Source organism: Parasteatoda tepidariorum, chromosome 7 (genome assembly GCF_982258835.1).
Source record: "Parasteatoda tepidariorum strain Cologne lab strain chromosome 7, Ptep-v5.0, whole genome shotgun sequence".
Classification (NCBI taxonomy): domain Eukaryota; kingdom Metazoa; phylum Arthropoda; class Arachnida; order Araneae; family Theridiidae; genus Parasteatoda; species Parasteatoda tepidariorum.
Genome location: NC_141761.1, coordinates 9,782,604 through 9,802,767, shown reverse-complemented (window position 1 = coordinate 9,802,767; position 20,164 = coordinate 9,782,604). Strand labels below are relative to the sequence as shown.

Here is a 20,164-nt window from a genome sequence, read left to right as displayed (position 1 = left end):
TCCACCTCTTAAAATTTTGTTTTTGTAACCCCATAAAGAAACTATAAATTCCAGAGTTTTTTAAAAATGAAGCAATGAGATTCGCTCTATATAAACTTTAAAGGAAGACAAAATTCAAACATTATTCTAAACATTTGAATATTATCTTCAACATTATTGCAAATTTATTCTAGCAGATCTTTATTTTTGTATGAAACGTTTTCTTCTCTGTGAAACTTTTTTCTGTATGACCTAGTCGAAAATTTTCTCATAATGAAAATAACTTATTTCTAGTACTGTTAAATGCAAGTTGAAATTTAACTATGAACAATGGATTTTTAAATTTGGAAACAATTTTAAGCCCGAAATTTAACAATAGCGAAATTATTTTTTAATACATGGACAAAAATATATAGAAATTTACTAGTCATAGATGATTTTTATTTGTAGTGACAATTTTTGAAAATAATTTCGTATTTTACCATATTTTTGTGATGATTTTTTGATGTAACTTTTAATTTTCACAAATTATGTCAAAATTTTCACAAAATAGGTACCTCTCAAAAAAACCTAGACAGACCCCTAATAACTTTATCCTTAAATCTCATAACAGTTTTGAGTCATTTGTAAAAGCAGATATTTCTTATAAATATACCTTAAAAAAGAAAACTCCAGAAATTACAGCTTGATTAAATGCCATTGTCTTAGTTGTTTAACACAAAACTACCTTGCAATGTCTAGTTTTCAGGCTAACTAAATGAGAAAGGAAAAACCTAACTATTTTTAAACACTTCGATCAGCATTTAATAATAATTTAAATAATGCATAGTTAATTTTGAGTTACAGTTTATTGCTACTCAATAATCATGTAATGCTTAACTTTTACAAAGTCTAACTATGAGGCTGGGATAGCCTGGTTGGTAGGGCACTGGAGCACTAAGAGTTCGTGGGTTCGATCTGCGTCGGCCGAAGACTCCTGGTGTAGTAAATGGTGACTGGTGCACGTTAAATCCGTCGAGTCACAAAGTCCTCCATGTTCCAATAACAAATCATACCTCTGGGAGTACTGATACAGGAGTTTCATTGTATTCTGGATTATTTCAACATTACAAGGCTACGGAATTGAACATTAGCAGTAACCATTAACCCAAAATTGGGTAGATTGTTCAACGACGAATATATATATAAAAAAAGTCTAACTACGAACAAAAATTTTTTTAGATAGTTTTGATGTCTTTAAATATTCTAAATGTACTAAATGTACAAAATGTACTAAATATTTTACACATAAGGAATTTTAGGGATTTTTATAGTAATAAAAATAGAAATTTTTTTTAATATTTTCCAGTTAGGTTTCCAATCTAATAATGATACTGATGACTACCATAGAAATCACACATTTAAACATGGCAGTGAAAAAAGAAAAGAAAATCAGTTCAGAGAAACAAAAAGAGAGAAAAACTAGAGGTTTCATTTCCACATTTGATTATCATGAACACAATGCCACATTTATATTAAAATCACACAAGCAGGGCAGGAGCAATGCTTTGAATGATCTTAAATAAAATTTGACTAGGTAACACTGGACATATTAGAGACATTGAAGATGTAAATATTGTTGACCTTTTTTTAATTGTTCGTACATAGCTATGAAAAGTATTTTACTCTATCTTATCAAATAATAGATATATAATAACATAGTTTATTTTTAAAATAATAGTATTTAAATTATTTAAGAGTGAAATTTTTAAAAAAAATCCTGCTATTATATCTTTATTAAATTTCCTTTTCTTAGAGTCATTAATTTTTAGATATAATTAGTGAGATATGCACAATTCTGAAAATGGCACAAAAATTAAAGAATTTCTCAAAAAATAAGGAGAACTAGTACACACAGAGAACATTTCAAACAATATTTTTCAAATGGTATCCAAATGTAAAAATTTTTTTAAACAAAAATGAGTCATTTATTTAAAATTAAAGAAAACATGTTTCAGGATAAAGGAAAAAAACAAGACATATTTAAGTAATAAAAAAAAGCATTTACTACCTCTTAGCTCTGTGGCTAAAATATTATGGGCTGCTACAAGCAATTCTTTGTGCAAGTGGGCCACTTCTTGCGGACATAGACACAACAATCCTATCATTCTTTTAGCAAACTGTGAGGAATATTCATTCACAGCATTCTACAAAAAAAAATCAAATTAAAGACACAGCTGGGTTAAATTATTATCTTAATTTAAATTAAAATAAATTTGAAATTAATCTAGGATAATATTACTCAGATAAACATAAATACAGTGCATGCTGCCTAGTAAAATCACATCCATTTTTAGAACACTTGATTTTAAAAAGCAGCAAATTTTGAAAACCAAAATGTAGGAAAAAGTCATTTCAAAATTGAATTTTAAACTAAATTCAATTGATTAAAAACTAAATTGATTACTACATTTATGTTTTATTTTTGCAAAACCTACATTTGACATTAACATGAGCAACATTTTTTAACTTGCAGGAGGATTTTAAAATATTATATTTGATAAGCAAAATAAATTAAAGATTCACCATAGTTTGAAAACATATCAGAGTTTCTAAAACATTAAATATCCTTTTCTTTTCAGTAAAGTCTATTTTAAGAAATCAAGAGTTCTTCTTAAATCCATTGAAGTTAGATTCACTTTATTGAATGATTGAGGATCCATGACATTGAATGATAGGCATTTTACAATTTTTCTTAGCACATAAACAGTTTTCTTTTGGACTCCTTTAGACTCCCTTTTGCCCTTCAACTTCAACACAAAATACAATCAACACCAGTAGCTTTGTTCATAGACAACAGACAACAATTCATTATTTATATTTATTCAAAACTTGAGAATATAGAAAATTCTAATCATTCAAACAAAAAAAGCAAAGTTTTTCATTGTTTTAAACAAAAGTCATACAAAATTTTGTCTTTACATAACGATAATAAATTTATTAGAAGATGGTTTTTACATAGTTTGATATTAAAATGCTCCGTTTTAGCTGAAATAATAGTAAAAAGCAGCCAATTTTACAATTCAGTGATTTTATAATTAGAGGTTCCTGTATTAATGATACAGTTAAATCACAGTAGTAAAAAATAAAATAAAATGCTCAGAAATTATTTTCTATTCACAACATAATAAAATGAATTTAATAATCAGAAAAAATTCCGGCAGTCAAAATAGTTCTAAAAAAATTAATTTCCTCCTTCATTGTGAACTAATAAACAAGTAAGCAAGGAAATACGGGAGGAGGGATTAACCAAATATATCATCATATCAAGCCTTTCTTTTACCTGGCTTCAAATATGAATATACCTCATTTTTGTTTTCATTAGCTTAACTTTATAAAAAATATTTATTAAAAAAAAGTAGAGAATGATTCTTAATATATTAGTCATTGACCTACTCACTTGATATATTCTAACTAGGTAAGCCAGAAAAGATAATGTTTTTATCTGTGCATGCATAAACTTCTTTGTTGAAAGATGGATTGCTCCTAAAATAAAACAAAACAAAAAATAAAATTTCTGTATACATTCTGCATTTTGTCTGCTTTTTTTCCCAAAGAACAAATTAAATGTATACAATTTAATGTTTAACTTTGTCCCACAGAATCATTGAACATAAAATTCCTTCACAGAATTCAATTGAATAAGTAAAAAACAATACTGAAGAGTTTTACTGTATAAAACCAATCTGACCTGATCATTTGGTATAAAACATAAAATAAGTAAAAAAGAAAGACATTAAGGTATATCCTGCATGCAAGTAGTTAATTTAAAAAGTTTCTCTCGATATTTTCCGCAATATTTTCACTGTAAACATTATAAACATTATGAAATTAAAATGACAAGTCAGTCAAGGATAAAACAACAATCAAAATCAATAAAATAGACTTTGCATCAAAAATCATGCAAGTTGACAATTTGTAATGTACCAATTTGATGGCCTAGTTTGAGAAGTGGTCAGTATTTTAAGATGCATGAGTAGTGGTAATTATAGTCTTGGTATACCTAGTAGGCTGATCAACTTAATAGGTTACATTGTACTCCAAAGTAAAATATTCCTACAGCCATTTTTCTGCGCCCGTGGAGGTGACTATGGTAACGAGATCTAACTATTTCAAGAAGGGGTGTCGGGTTGTTGTGTGGAACAGGTTTTGGATTGAAAGAAAGGCAATCTTTTTCTTTGCCCAAGAATGAAGAGAAGCTACCCTACCTAAAATGCACTATTCTTGGTTCCATAGCTGTAGATGGCCACCGAATTTGTGGCAGGGGGAGTTCTTACCATAGACAAACTATACCTATGTTTAACGTGTTAACCAATAATCATAACAAATACAAACTGATTTTACAAGTCCTCCACGAAGGAAAATTTCTTCTAATACTCGATCCAGGAGTTTTCTTGCCTTCTGGATTGTGTTCAAAATTACAAGGCTACGGAGTTGAACATTAGTAGTCATAAATCCAAAAATTGGGTCGGCTGTTCAACGACGGTCATAATTTTTTTTTTTTTAAAAACTGGTTTAAAATAATGGCCACTTATTTATCCAAACAGTAAAACATATTATAAAATAAAATAATGAACATGTTGCATTAAATTTTATAACAAAATATTAAATCTTTATCAACTAGTGTGAATAAGAATTAGAATTGTGATAGGATACACTAAACATCAAAAACACTTATTGCACTCAAAACATTTAAAAGCTAAATAAATAAATATCTAACTATACTTTTCCTCACATTTAATTTAAAATATTTGCTCAATACCAATTGAAATCTTGAAATTTTAAGATTATTTTAATAAGTTTTAAAATGCATGAGTAAATAGAAAATGAATTGCATATAAACTCAAAGAATAACTTTATCCTTAAATCTCATAACAGTTTTGAGTCATTTGTAAAAAGCAGCTATTTCTTTTAAATATATCGTAAAAAAGAAAATTACAGAAATTACAGCTTGATTAACTGCCATTGTCTTAGTTGTTTAACACTGTTTCCGCAAAACTACCTTGCAATGTCTGGTTTTAGACTAACTAAAACAGAAAGGATAAAACCAACCATTTTTAAACACTTTGATCAGCATTTAATAATAATTTAAATAATTCATGGTTAATTTTGAGTTACAGTTTATTGCTACTCAATAATTATGTAATGCTTAACTTTTACAAAGTCTTACTATGAGGCTGAGATAGCCTGGTTGGTAGGGCACCGGGCCCATTCCCAAGACTTCGTGGGTTCGATTCCCGGTGGCCGAAGACTCTCTGTGTAGTAGATGGTGATTGATGCATGTTAAATCTGTTGAGTCGAAAAGTCCTCCATGTTCCCATAATAAATCAATACATCTGGAGGTACTGGATTGGAGATTATTATATGTATTATTATTAAGAATATTAATATGTTTCATTAGAGCTTTGTTGTAAATAAATAAAAATATATGATTTAAATTTTAAAAATATCTGACTTAAAAAATATATATACTGTGATTTGTGCCATTTAGTTTTATTCTGAAATGATTTATGTAGCATGCATATTAGACGAAAAACCAACCAATAATACTGATATATTTTTGAAAAAATGCATGCAATTTTTACAAAAATCTTAAAATAATAGAACTTTTAAGAGGCCTCTTTTACATACCATATGAGAAAAGACGAGGTTCTAAAGTGATGCAAAAGTATTCCGGTCTAACAATGCTATTTGAGATAGCACAGGCTGGTGTCGTAGATTGTGTTTTCGCAATGAAACACAATCAATGAGCAGTTTTCTACTTGGCCCAATAATATTATTGATGCTTGTATTTCTAACTTCTGCAATTACTATCAATGGATTCATAGCCTATAAATATTCAAACTGAATTAACTCATGTAAATATGTATAGAAATTTAAACAAAACAGTTTAGAGCCTAACAATGTTATCCAGATAATAAAAGCTAAGAATATATTTGAAATAAAAATTACAAGTTACAATCTAACAATCATCTCACACAGTTTCTCAATGTTCTAAGTTAAAATTTCCCAAATTGTTGTAAAATTTTATTTTTTTATTTCAGTAGTCATCAAAAATAAAAAAAACTGAGAATATATTTCACAATTAAAAATTAATTAATTTTATAACGAAAAAACGTAAATATTTCTATGATTTTTTTCTCCATAAATGCAACAGCTCACTTTTTAATTTCATGCAAATAAACTAAATACAATTCAATTCTATCCCAACTGTGTACCGAAATCAATTTATAATCTTTTATTTTTTCGCCAATCCCATAGAACATCAGTATAAACATTAATAGGCTTACTTTGATTTTTAACGAACTTCCTGGAATTAAATCTCCAGCCAGCTTAATTAAATGTTAACATTAGATATTGTGAGATTAGCACAATCGGCTTGAATTTTGGCTTTGTTCATTTTTAATGGATCTCATTCTGTATTCCAAACCAACAATTAAATATGCACTTCTTAACTGGCATTTAATCAGACAGGTCATAGTGAGTTTATCTCCCATGGCTTATTCTTATTTATATCTTTATTCAAAATATATTATTTTTTCTCAAAATGTTAAATGTAAACTAAGTAACAAGAGCTCTGCATTATTTTATGAAATAAAAGTTTCGTACAGTCATCCTGTTCCTGTTTTTCATCACTTACGATTTATTTTATTTTCAACATATACCATCTGCTATTATTATCGAAGCAACATCCACCTATCCCAACTGGAATTGTAAGGTTTAAGTATACTTTTTCACTAAGTTTGTTTTCTGTTAAAAATTAACAAAATCATCAAAGTAAATTTTTTACTTACATCAACTTCAAAATAATTGCCACATGCAGAATTTGACCAATTAGGTGATCAGCTAGCTAAGCTAAGAATGAGTAGTTTCGAATTCCAAGATTAAAGTCAATTTTTTTCAGTAAATAAGACAAGTTTAAAAGTTATGAATATGTTCCACAACACCTGCATTTCAAGTTTGAATACAGATTTCAATGAAATTCACTTATAATTGGATATTCAAAGGAAACTGAAAAGCAATGACTACAGCAATTATCAGCAGCTTGTAAAGCAATAGTAATTGTTCTGCAATTAAATCAGGTATGAGATAATTACCGCTCACATGCCAGTCTGAAAATATTCTTTTATGACTTGACATAAATAAAAACTTGAAATAATTGAGCTACAAGTTACCAACTAATAATAGCCTCAAACAGTTTCTCAATGTTCTGAAATTAAAATTTCCCATATTCTTGTCAAAGCCTCAAAACATAATAAATACTAAGATTATATTTTCCAATAAAAAATTAAACATAATAAATACTAAGATTACATTTTCAAATCAAAAATTAAACATGAAAGGATTTTCATCAATTAAACCAAGTATGGGCAAATAACCACTCACAAGCCAGCTCTTTCCTGTCTGAAAAAACTTTTTACAACTTGCCACAAATAAAAAATATATTTACATAATATTTACGATAATTATATACATATCAAATTATTGTCTGAGTCCCAAATATATAATGCAAAACATCTAGAAAATTAGAGATTTCTGGAAAATTATCATCCAGAAAATTAGAAAATTATGATTACACCATTTTATCTTCTACGAATAAACATGCATTTTCATCCAGGCACCTTGTAAAGAATTTTATTAAAAATGGAGGCTAAGGGATGAACATTTAGCATTACTTTTTGAAATTTGAGCAATGCAGTTCAAATTTTTTTTTTTTTTTAAAGAACCTTTGAAATCACAATTGCAGTTTAATGCAACATATTGCTATTTTTGCTATAATATTTTTAAGCTTTTTGAAATTTTAAATTACTATCTTCCAATTTTCAAAGAAATTTGCTTAACACTGTATAAAGATAAACTAAACTATATTATGATAAACTAATTTATTTATGTTTTTAATGTTAAAAATTTCCGGTCTTATGAACATTTTAGGGAAAAACAATTATGGTCCCTAAAATTTAAGTTGTAATTTTCTATGCTCAGTTAAGCTGTAAGTTAAAAAATTAAGTTTCTATATTCAGGGTTGTTTGTCTCCTAACAACTCTAATGACAAATTTCTTTCATGTCTCGAAGATTTTCAACTAATTCTTAGACTGATAAAAAAATTATTCTTTTTTTATGAATGATATTTTTACAAATAATATTTATGAGGAAATCATTCACGATAATTTATATATTTGTTCAAAATATTTGATTTTTTACATAATTAAAACAAAAGAAATAAATCTGTTTGTTATTAAAGTTATTGAAAAAGACTATAAAAATAGTTACTTGATCTCTAACACATGTATGTGGTTGCGTCAGCTGTCATACAAGTTCTTGAACAACTTCAATTATAGTTTTGTTTTGATCTGCAACCATGTCTGCATCATCACCAGGATAATGTTTACAGCAAGTAGTGAGCATCGTTAGTAAATTATTTCTAAACAAATAAAAATGTAGGAAAAAATTAATGAAGTAAAATCATTTAGTTTCTTTTTAAATTGTTTGCAAATCAGTAGAGAACTAATAAAAAAAGCATATAACAAGTAGTATTTTTGACATATTGGTTAACTTTTTCAACCTATCAATTACAATGAAAAATAGGAAATATTGATGTGTCATGATATCCATTGAGTAAGGCAGTTGTCATTTTTTTTTTAGCTAATGCTAAGTCTTATATTTTGAAAAGCCTGGGATTGATACTTGACACATTAAACAGTTTATTTGTAACTTAAGAAAGTAAAAGCATTAGATTAAAAAAAATATTCACAATTTCTTTTTTTTTTCACGTTTATTTAACTCAAGGCAAGACATAGATATGATAAAGAGAAATATTTGGCTGTTCTTGTAATCATTGTTTTAGACTGAAAAATTTGAAAAACTAGGTTGAAAGTACAATTTAAAAACATGTAAGCTTGATGTGAGTATGCTGCACAGAAGTCAAAGTAAAAATAACATTATGATCATTCATGCTCAAATTAAAAAGTACTGTAACAATGGTATAAACTATACTAATAAAAAAACTATAGGGGCAAATATATACAAAAACAATATTGATTGGAGGATCAGGATAAATCTAAACAAAGTATTAATAAGGAAACTAATACAGTGAAACCTCTGTTAAGCGGACATTCATGGGACCAAAAAATTTGTCCGTTTACGGGAAGGGTACCCTAATAACGAAATTTAACACCGTAAATTGTTCTTAGAATATTCTCAAAGATGTAGAAATAATTAAATAATATCTACAAGGATACTGTAAATATCTACAAGAATATTTATTTAAACAATAAGAAAGGTAAAAAAGAATATATAAAGAAGTTTGATATAAATACATAATTCTGGATGTAGCTACAGATAAATAAATATAATTTTCCTATTAGCATAGATACTCAAGTTAGACATATGATACCAAATAGGAGCGTACTGTCCTCAGTCCGTTTCAATTATTAGGTTCACATCCCCTTACACCTACTTATCATTTGATAGGGAACATGGTTAATACCTTCTTGGAAAATAAACCTCCCACGATTCACAGAAAAAAAAGTAATGCATACCTGTAAGTCATGAGGACCTATGGAGATGATTATTCACAATTGATCAGCTATCAAGTGTCTGAATAAATGTTTCATTTATATAAACACCTCAAAGCTTATACTTCTGTTCTCTTTTTTTATCCCAGTTGTGTTAAATACAGTCTTCAAATTGATAAGAAAATTAAAGAAATTTTCAATGGGGAAGAAGCATTGAGAGAAGTCATTTCAACTTGAGGGGTCTCATAACCTGTGTGGTCCAGATGAAAAGATCAAAAGATGCCGATGTCAGAATTATTTCAGGAGTGCAGTACCATTTTCTCTCCTTTCTTTACAAAGATAAGGCAAGGTGACAGGAGAAAGATTGATTTTTCGGTTTTGAAATAGCTTAACAATATTTTTAGTTATGGATCAGGCAAAAAGTTTTATTTACATGCTTTAAAAATGGTGAAAAGTTGATTTTTTTAGCTTGCAATTTATTTAGAAAAAGTAGTGTCCGGTTTGTAGAGATAAAAAACAACATTTCAGGACCAAAATGACTGTCCACGTCCGGTTACGGGAGTGTCTGCTTTGCGGAGAATGTACGTAATGGTTTATTCATAGAAGATTCCCGGGGAATTAAAAATATGTCCGTATTGAGAGGCGTCCGTTTTGCAGGAGTGTCCATAACAGGAGGTTTCACTGCATATCAGATATTACTTGATAAACTAAATAACTTTGATATACATTACAAAATTATCTTAAACTCATAAATAAAATTTTTATTTTTATATCTCAAAAAATAAATTTGTCTATTTTACTTAGCAAGATCAACAGCACCACTTGAAACTTCACCAGTTAAATCCATCATTACAAAAAGTAATGCTTTGAGAAAACTATACATAAACCCATATCTTATGACATTTTTCAAACAAGGTCTTTAATGCTATGCATCAGTAAAATACTTTGGAGAAATATTAAGAAAATGACAGTATATTTCTCCCAAAACAACAATTCATATTTAAGTCCTAAACAGCATTAATAAAGGTTAAATTTGTATTTATTAAATTATGGAAGAAAAGTAGCTAAAGAAAGAACTATTAAAAAAAAAAACAGAGATCATAATATCAGGGATGATATTCAAAATTGTGGAAAAAAAACTGAATCTGTTCCATAATGAAAAACTTATCAACTATACTTTATGTATGATTATTCTCTTCAAAAATGTATTTGGAAGAAACAGAGTCCCATTTCAACAAGAAGGAAATTAATCTTTAAAAAAGAAACAGAATTTGGACGAAATAGAGTGGTTGGAGAATGGAAAGTGTCGTAAATTTTTAAAAAAACAATATTCTTAGCTTACAGCTTAAATATTTTTATTCTAAGCATTTAAAAATATGGTCTTTTATTCTTTAAATTTTTTTTAACTGAATTTTCTTTTGGTGATGGGTAGCATTGTAATCAAACATAATCTCTCTGATCTCAACGCTTCCAAAGAGTTTTTGAGAACGAATGCAAGAATACAGAAACTTCTGAACATTTTTTCAAAATAAAACTATTAATTTTTTCTAAATTAAATATTAGTAAACTAAGTATTAGTAAACATTGTTTACCCTTTAAAAAAATATTTCTAGAAGCGTTATTTTTTTAAATTAAATTTTTTAGTTTTGTAAAGGAAAGAAACAAGGAACAACTGCAATAGATAACTTGAATAATACAAATCTACAAACTATGGAAACTAATATGCTCTTGAAAACGGGCAATAAATACAATTTACTTGATGATCTGAAATAAATTTCTAGATTCGATTTCATATTTTGAGTCAGTGAAACAATCATTGTAAATTATTAAACCGTAACCAAAATTAACAATTGAGAATCAAAGGAAGCCATTATTACAGTGATAAACATCTCATATTATTTTTAAGTTTATTTAATTTAGTTCAAATGATCAAAATTTAATTTAATGCAGAATATATGCTTATCAATGAAGATTAGAAACCCTTTGTTGTCAGGTCAACTGTGGAAAGTTTTTGCATTTTTTTCCTTCTGAATTAGTTTTAAAATTATATGGCTAAAAAGTTGAACATTGATAGCCGCTTATCCAAATATGGATAGGCTATTTAATGAAGGTAAGATTAAATAAAACATATAATTGGGTAAAATTATACTGTATTTTTTAATATAACAGGCTTTCCCCATATACAATAGCCTTTAAAAAATTTCTATGTCAAAACTTCCAGCATACTTCATAAGCAAAGCTTTCCAAAGTGGCGATTAGTATTTATTGAAATTGTGTCCCAACTGTGATAAATGGAGAAGTTTAGAAATGGGTTCTTTTCTGAATAACAAATAATTATATGCAAATAAGCATTTTTTAAGGTCAATATACATATTTTTCTGATAACTAGAATTATAATCGAATGCTAGCTTTTAGAGAAAATAAAATATTTTCAAAACCGTTGTTATTAAGAAAGGAACCAGATAATAAACTATTTCCTTTTACAATATAAAAAGTTGGAAATATTTTAATGGAACCATTTCCTACAGCTTTTAATTTTTATTATGAAACTTTATATTATGCAACCAGTTTGTTCACAAATATTTTCCAGAGTTGTTCTAGATAGAAATTCAATTATCATAAATTCAGTACTGATTCCAAAACATTTTACAAAAATGTACTTTTTATATTATTGTCCAATTAAAAGAATTGAGTACAGCAAATATAATATAATTAAAAGAGAAAAAATAAACTATTTTGTTTTCAAATTTATTTTTTATCAATATTCTAATTTAAAATTAAGAATTGCAAATTTAAGCTAGAAGAAAGAAGATTAAGAAAGTTTGTCTAAATTTATTCCTAAACAAGGTCTTTAACAAGGTTTAAGAAATGAAATCTGTGTAACACTATAAATGTAAAAATTTGTCCAGAATTTAAAGATTGATACGCATAAAATTCATTTCTAGAACGAAAAAAAAAGCTTGGTGAGTAGGTGTTTAACATTGAAATTGCTCGTTATGTTTGCACTTTGTTTGCTGTCAATAATATAGATAGAAATTTATTTGCATTTAAAAAAAAAGTGGATGCCTCTTAATAAAATAAAAGTTTCATTCCTTGTGTTTTAATTATAAATATGCGTGACAAGAATGATTTCTAAAATGCATTTGCAGTTATCAGTACTGAACAGATACAAATTCTTTCAGACAATATTTATATAATATATATTAGACAACATATATTATATAGACAATATTAAAATTAGTATTCTTTAAGACAATATTAGACAGTTGAAAATATCCTTCAAGTTTTTTTTTCTACTCTAAATGACTAATACTAATCAATAGATGTTAAAAACAGTGGATACTATTTTTCTTTCTTTTTTCAAGGAGATTCTACATTTTTAAATTTTATTGTGAATATAAGCACTATAAGCAACTATATAAAGTTAACAGAAAGTAAATATATGCTTATGCTTTTTTCTGCAGGACAGGCACCTGCAGTTTTGTAATAATTTCAAATTTTAAAACCAAAACTTCAAGCATCCTCATTAACAAGTCACGGCCCTAAATAAAGCATTTTTTTTTTCAAAATTAAATAAACATCATAGATGACTTTTTACTACTTCATACATATCATACCAGAGCTAATGTTGCTACAAATATTATTCTCATGGAAAAAACTAATTTTCAAAAAAATATTCTTGAAAATTTTTACAATAGACTTAGCACAGTTTTATTAGCAGACTAGCTATAATACCATGAATTATAAACTAGTTTTAATACCATGAAATAATCTGAACTGAAATACACTTTAAGAATAGTTAAGGTGTAAAAATAGTTGAAATTCATAGCTAGAAGAATATAATGTGAAAATAAATGGCTGAAAGTATAAGGCTTTGATATGATGCCAGATCCTCATGGTTATTGACATCATATTTTTATAGACATAAGAAGTGTAAAAAAATAAATTTAACTGCACAAGCAACTCTCATGATTTCATTAAAATGCAACTATTATTCATACAATAAAAATTCTTCACAATTTAGAAGTATTATTGTCTTGCATTACAATAAATTTAATTAGTGGCCTAAAATTTATATTTTAATTAATAAGAAAAAAAGAACTTACATTGTCATTTTCTCAATCAGATCTTATTTTAATGCATTCAACTAAATTCAGAATAAGCTTGCAAAACATTGTTTGAATTGTAGTTACTAAAGATTCGTCATAAACATTTTTTAAGAACACATTTACAGCCTTAGCCAGAACCTTCAACTATAAATATTGTCTCATATGATGCACAAGATCAGTTGAAGTACTATGAGCAAAAGGCCTAAAAATATACAAGATTCTAACATTAAAATAAGTAATACCACAGTCAGTAAAGGCAATTAAAGAGCTGTGAAACATAATACATTTAACAAGAAATTTTAATTTAGAATATATTTTCCAAGTCTCATAATGAAACAAAGAAAAACTCAATTTTCAACCAAAAAAAAATAAATCAAGATATTTTTTGGAACAGTATAATTTTAAAAAATACAAAAGACAAAGTAAAAAGGTTTATTTTGCTCTACTAAAACAAAGTTCAGTAAATGTTACTAAATGTTGGTTGTGAAAAATTCATATAAAGTTAGAGTAGAATCAATTAATGCATAGGCAAAATTACTATGATACTTAGATACTAAATACACTATTTTGCAAAAAGAAAGGGAAAAAAACTTACATTACAATAAAAAAATTGTCATTATATAAACTTTTTCTCTTTCCAAGCAGTTTATTATTATTTTAAACAAAATTAGATAATTCAAAGAGCAACTAAAATCTAGGTGCTACTATTAGCCCACAGACCACACAATAAATATCTTTAATATATGTAGTTGATAGACGGTCTCTGAGCTGAAACTACTAAATTTTGAAATTTTAATAGCATTATCAATTGATATTAAAATAATAAATAAAATAAGAAATTTGAAAAGCAAAATCTTTTTATTCTACAAATCAAATCTTTTAAAGTTCATGCTTGTAGAAAATGGGAGGATCAGAAAATATACAAAAAAAATTGGGAATATTAGATCAAAAAGAGTTAAAAACAAGAACAAATTTTTTTTCATCCCATCAATCTGGAATATTAGGACAACTGTGAACTCTTAAGGTTTTTCAGCACAAGAAACAGATGATGTTTTTGTGTCTCACTGAATTATCTCATTCAGTTTAAAACAATTTGATAGGAAAATAAAAAAGTTTGTTCAAAGAAAATTATTTCAGATAACTTGCAATACAACATTTGAAGCAGAGGCTTAGAAAATTATAAAATTAGATGCCAAGTAAACATAATAGAACACTTAATTAAAAATAACATATTTGACAAATTAGCATTTAGAGAATACTTTGAGAATTGCAATAAAACACAATTCATTAAATATTGGCATGTTAAGTAAAGCAAAAACAGAATAAAAAAGTCACATAATCTTTTTAATTAAACTTTTTTGTAATTTTTTCATGCTGTTATATTGTAGATATTTTTAGCATCTCTGTATATTATGATTTATCCATTTCAAACAGCAGTAAAATAGATAAAAAATAAACTGATTATACCTTAATTTTATCTAAATTTTTAACAAAACACCAATATGTTAAAATTAGAAACTTAGGAACCTACATTAAAATTAATTATCTCCCTCTTGCTATTGAATCTCTAAGTATATTATATAATCTAATAGATTTTGGGTAACAAAGAAAATTGAATTTATTGATTTATATATTACAAGTGGGTAGCCAAATCTTTCAACCAAAAATAAGCATCTTTCAAATACTTTTTAAGCACTCAAGATATATTTTTTAGCACTATATACATTAACAAAATGCAAAATAATTTTCAAACAATTCACATGATCATGATAAAATAACTAGTTTCTGACAAAGAACTATTTTTATGATTATATTAGCCACCATAAAAATATTCGAGATTCTTTTAATTTCAATATAATTTTCTTATTTTACTCTTCCGAATAGTTAGAGAATAGAATGGTGTAAAAAATTAAATTTAATACCACAAAAATCAAAACTATCACCTTAATGACTCATAAGATGCCCATCCAGTTCCAATTAATATATTTTCATCAAAAAGCTCTTCAAGGGATGGCACTAATTCTGAAAATAGAAAACTGTTAACTTTACTTGAAAATAGGGTTAAAATAAATTTTTAAAAAAATTTTGTAATCCCCTCCCCCAACATTTAAAATATAGATACTGCACTTTGTTTTATTAAAACAAAACCTACATTTGACATTAACATGAACTACATTTTTTAACTTAGGAGGGTTTTAAAATACAGTAGAGAACCAATTATCCGGGATGCTCGGGACCATCGCTATCCCGGATATCTGAATTTCCCGGTTTTCTGGATCGACCAAAAAGTGACGTTAATCGATGTTTTATCGAACCCGAAGTACAAGGAAAAAGTGTAATGCATAAAGAAAGAGAAAAAAGAAAGTAACTCCTAACTTTAAAAAGAAAAAAAAAAATGGTAGAAATATAACATTTAAAAGAATAAAAAAAATTGCAAGTTTAGACAAGAAAATCAAGTTTAAAAAATACAAAATTCTCATATTTATTTTCTAAAAATAATTACAATTCCTAAATTAAATAATATAAACAAAACCAATGATTAAATAACGCAATATATTTCATACCTAATTATACGGGGAGAAACGATAAAATAAAAGGAAAACTTATTAATCTAAATAAAAACAGTTGAAAATTATCGAACCGAAACGATAGTTAAAAAAGGCACTAGCATAAATATTAAAACCCGGAACAAGGCAAGATCAACAGAATTCAAAAAAAAAAAAACCTAATGATAAAATTTATGAATAAAAAGAATTAATTTATTGAGTGCGAAATTTATCGCGAAAAGAAAAAAAATCAAACGTAGTGGAATCAGAAAAACAAAACTGTAATCTGCTTCATAAAATAATCATATGTTTAAATTAATAAACAATTCTCCTTTTATTTCATTTTTTTGTTGATAAAAACAAGATTTTTAATTACAGCAGATGTGATTCCACACCAAGAAAAACCTGCAATTGATACCGCACTTCCAAAGAATGAGAATTTATTAAAAAGAAAAAGATTTTATTTCTATTATTCGATGTCAAATAAATATTTTTTTCTTTTTTTTTTCTGTTCACTGATATGCATGCAATGCATTTTCCCCACCCTCCTCGTAAATCAAGAAGAAAACGAAATCAGCATGCCACACCCTTGAGTTTAATTGACGGCCTAAAGAAAAAAATAAAACATTCCTCCCTTCCCTGCCTTCAAGGTCACGGAGGAAATGACGTTTCTCTGGGTAAACGGGGAAAAGGATTTTCCCCTTCCTTACATTTTCCTCTACTCAACTTCAAAGATGAGTCCAATTTCCGCTTTTTTCGTTCTAGTTTAAAATAACGGGAAAATCGAGCAAAATTTTTCCCGGTTTTCTGGTTTCCCGGTTATCTGGATACCGGATAAATGGTTCTCTACTGTATTATACTTGATAAGTGAAATTTCAAATTAAAGATTCACCATAGTTTGAAAGCATGTAAGAGTTTCTAAAACATTAAATATCCTTTTCTTTTTTGAAAAGTTTATTTTAAGAAATCAAGAGTTCTTCTTAAATCCATTGAAGTTAGATTCACTTTATTGAATGATTGAGGATCCATGACATTGAATGATAGGCATTTTAAAATTTTTCTTAGCACATAAACAGTTTTCTTTTTGACTCCTTTAGACTCCCTTTTTCCTAATTTTTTTAACTTTTGCCCTTCAATTTCAACACAAAATGCAATCAACACCAATAACTTTGTTCATAGAGAACAGATAAAAATTTATTATTTATATGTACTCAAAACTTGAGAATATAGAAAATTCTAATCATTCAAACAAGAAAAAGCAACGTTTTTCATTGTTTTAAAGCCTTACAAAATTTTGTCACATTTTTCTGTATTTGAAATTTGTTAGTAGTGTGCTCAACATTGTTATACCACATTATAGTACTTCTAAGCAGCAAAGGGATTTCCTTAAAAATACAGGATAAAAAATATTTATTAAAAAAAATAAAGAATGATTCTTAATATATTAGTCACCCACTCACTTGATATATTCTAACTAGGTAAGCCCGAAAAGATAATACTTTTATCTGTGCAGGCATAAAGTCAACATAAACTTCTTTGTTGAGAGATGGATTGCTCCTAAAATAAAACAAAACAAAAAATAAAATTTTAGTAAACATTCTGCATTTTGTCTGCATATTTCCCAAAGAACAAATTAAATGTATAAAATTTAATGTTTAACTTCGTCCCACAGAGTCACTAAACATAAAATTCCTTCACAGAATACAATTGAATAAGTAAAAAACAATACTGAAGAGTTTTATTGCATAAAACCACTCTGACTTGATCATCTGGTATGAAATATAAAATAAGTAAAAAAGAAAGACATTTAAGGTATATCCTACGTGCAAGTAGTTAATTTAAAAAGTTTCTCTCTATATTTTCTGCTATATTTTGACTGTAAACATTATAAAAATAAAACTAAAATGACAAGGGTGTCAAGGATAAAACAACAATCAAGATCAAAATCAATAAAATAGATTTTACAGCAAAAATCATGCAAGTTGACCATTTGTAATGTACCAATTTGATGGCCTAGTTTGAGAAGTGGTCAGTATATTAAAAGGTGATACAAGAGTGGTGTTAATTATAGTCTTGGTATACCTAGTGGGCTGATCAACTTAATAAGTTTGTTTCAATTAAGAAAGCTTTATTTTTAATAAGTGTAACAAAGTAATAAAATATGTCATACACGATATCATCAATATTCCTTAGACTATTTTTCTAGTTGAATATATGACATCGTTTTAAGATATTTAGAAAAAAACTTACTCACACTTTGCAATATTTTTGTTGCAAAACTTTTCAAAGAAAAAGAAAAGACATTCCAGCTTCAATCAAGGATAAGAATAAAAACTGAGACCAATAAAATAAATCTGATTTCATTTGGATACAACATTTGTTTTAATTAAAAAAAAATTAACAAGCTTTTATTTTTGAAAAAGATTACAAAATGTCAAATTTTTAGTGATATTGACAAATATTTCTCAGGCTAACTATTTTGTAACTAAGTTATGAGCTGGTTGCAAGATATTTAAGAAAAAATTATATTCTAAGTTTAGACGATTTGATCCAAACAGAATAAGAATTAGAATATCCACATTGAGATGCATTTTATCAAAGAGAATACTTTATCGTTGCGAATTAATTGAAACTTTATTGGATGTATGAGTTTTTCTATAAAATTATAAATTATTTTTTCATGACTGTTCTGAAATTAATCAAAATTATATATTTTAGTGATATTTCACATTGTTAAATTTAAATTAGTTTTCATTTAGATACTAGAAAATTTGAATAAAACAATTACTATTATAGCAAATATGAGAATCAATGCTAGATAAATTAAAAGTTATGTAAATACTGACAATGATCATTATCAACTGAAAACTGCCTCCAACTTCTGGAATCTAAAGTGCAACATTTTTAATACTTCTAGAGAGAGATTTCTTAGTTATCTTATATAGATATATTATCATCTAAGAGTAATTTGGCAAACAAAGAGACAATATTAAAACATTTATCACTTCATAGACTATTTCAACGTTGAAGTATAGTCACTAATATTAAACTTTCTATGGTAAAAAAATATTTGAGTAATGTTAAAATTAAGTTACCTCTGTTGAGCTGTGGGTTGTAAAGTATTAGTTGTTATCAATGGCACAAATTCTTCGACATCTTTATGAACACTCATTTTATATAGCTGGTACATCAAGACAACAATTATAGGTAGCTCTGTCAGTGCCTTTAGGGACATAGTAGCTATTGGGATTAAATAAACCTGTAAAAGAAATCAAATATATAAACAATATAAAAAAAAGAAAATCACAAAGTAACAATTTTTAATGCTAGAAAGTATAGAAGAAAGTAATTTTGTAATTTTTAGTATAACATTTTTCTTTAAACACACATAAAACTGGAGAACCATGCTAATAATTTGGTTAAGAGAACTACAAGTTTAACTTTATAGATACAATAAATTGTTATGCCTTCATTATGTATTATAAGCAACAAAGTATGACATTTTTAAAAGGATGGGTGAGTTCAGGGACAGGGAGCTTTTGGAGCTTGCTCAAAGTCCCTTCGGTTTCTGAAAAGTAAACAATAATTTGAAAGTTGAGTTTTTGAATGATCCAGTACATATTTTTCACATGACGTCATTTTTCTTAATCTAATAATTTTTTTAACAATATTTTAAACAATTCTATCAAGTAAAACAGTCAAAATTTTAAAAAAATAATGAAATACAAATCACGATTTTTGGAAAAATAAGAAACATTCATACTGATTGATCTTTCTGTTTAAAATGCATCAATCAAATTTTCAATTTCTAAGTTTCATATGAATTTTAATTTTCTTGAAAAGGATTAAATAAAAAACTGTCTGTGTACCATTGGAAATACTTGCATAAAAAATTAAAGTTTATTTTTAAAATATTTTAATTCAATACAAAATTGTTTGTTAATAAAAAAAATGTAATAACTCTACTCTTTATCTC

General features: G+C 26.9%; 1 protein-coding gene across 2 annotated transcripts in view; it reads right to left on the bottom strand.

Annotated features, from left to right (window-relative positions):
* LOC147806830 (uncharacterized) overlaps positions 1-19,447 on the bottom strand; it is a 32,827-nt gene extending 13,380 nt beyond the window's left edge. For both annotated transcript variants that reach the window (XR_015435271.1, XM_087167278.1), the window contains exons 1-9: positions 19,284-19,447; positions 17,649-17,745; positions 15,586-15,664; positions 13,640-13,844; positions 8,290-8,440; positions 5,650-5,847; positions 5,189-5,363; positions 3,419-3,504; positions 2,030-2,165 (exon numbers count right to left, since the gene is read on the bottom strand). Coding sequence is in view for 1 of the 2 variants with exons in the window: in XM_087167278.1 (XP_087023404.1) it covers positions 2,030-2,165; positions 3,419-3,504; positions 5,189-5,339 (373 nt within the window). In the remaining variant the exon portion in view is untranslated. The remainder of the gene's footprint in view (positions 1-2,029; positions 2,166-3,418; positions 3,505-5,188; positions 5,364-5,649; positions 5,848-8,289; positions 8,441-13,639; positions 13,845-15,585; positions 15,665-17,648; positions 17,746-19,283) is intronic.
* Between the last annotated feature and the right edge of the window lie 717 nt (positions 19,448-20,164).